The 717-nt window shown below is 36.1% G+C and overlaps 1 protein-coding gene across 1 annotated transcript in view; it reads left to right on the top strand.

The window, feature by feature from the left end:
- The window catches only part of KDM5C (lysine demethylase 5C), a 59,830-nt gene extending 59,344 nt beyond the window's left edge, over nt 1-486 (top strand). The window contains exon 26 of the mRNA XM_027768959.1: nt 245-486. Within this exon, the coding sequence (XP_027624760.1) occupies nt 245-433 (189 nt within the window). The 3' untranslated portion in view covers nt 434-486. The remainder of the gene's footprint in view (nt 1-244) is intronic.
- Nucleotides 487-717: the final 231 nt, after the last annotated feature.

Here is a 717-nt window from a genome sequence, read left to right as displayed (position 1 = left end):
GTCTCCCTTGTTTGGGGGCGCCAGGCCCCTATAAAAAAAAAAAAAAAAAAAAAAAAAACTCTCCAAAAAAAGAAAAAAAAAACTTTTTTTGCTTTCTACTGTATCTGCTTGGATGTAGAAACATAACTGATATTTATAAACTGATTTTGTATCCAGCAAATTTTAACCTTGGGATATTTATCTCCATTATTTAAAATATTTTCTCCTAATTAATTTATTAATTAATTTTTATAATCTCTTTAAGGTTATTATCAAGATGCTGTCACTTCTCAGGACTGGATGGTGGTACAGAAGTAAAATGCAACCCTCTGCAAGGCTGACCCACATAGGATGGTTACCAGTTCACATCTGGAGACCTCTGAATATACCAGGCACTCATGTGCCCATGACCCAGGCTGGCTGGGGATGGATCTCAGTAGTGGGACCTTGTTAGGGATACTTTATCTCTGTCTCTGTCCCTCTGTCTCTCTGACTCATGAAATAAATAAACTTTTCAGAAAAGAAGTCGCTGGCACTTCTGTTTCTCTCTCTCTTTTTAAATTAATATTTTCTGTAATTTTATTTTTTCCTGCTCTTTTCTGGAAGACTTCCTCAATCTGATCTTCCAATTCCCTTTATCATCCACCTGTAGCCAGCTTACTATGTATCCCATCTGTTGTGTTCTTAATTTCAACTATATGTTCTTCATGGTTAAAAACAGTTTCTGTGCCTGAGGGA

The sequence above is a fragment of the Tupaia chinensis genome, unplaced genomic scaffold, assembly GCF_000334495.1.
Source record: "Tupaia chinensis unplaced genomic scaffold, TupChi_1.0 Scaffold148091_1, whole genome shotgun sequence".
In the NCBI taxonomy this organism is placed as follows: Eukaryota; Metazoa; Chordata; class Mammalia; order Scandentia; family Tupaiidae; genus Tupaia; species Tupaia belangeri.
This window is presented reverse-complemented; position numbering and strand designations above follow the sequence as displayed.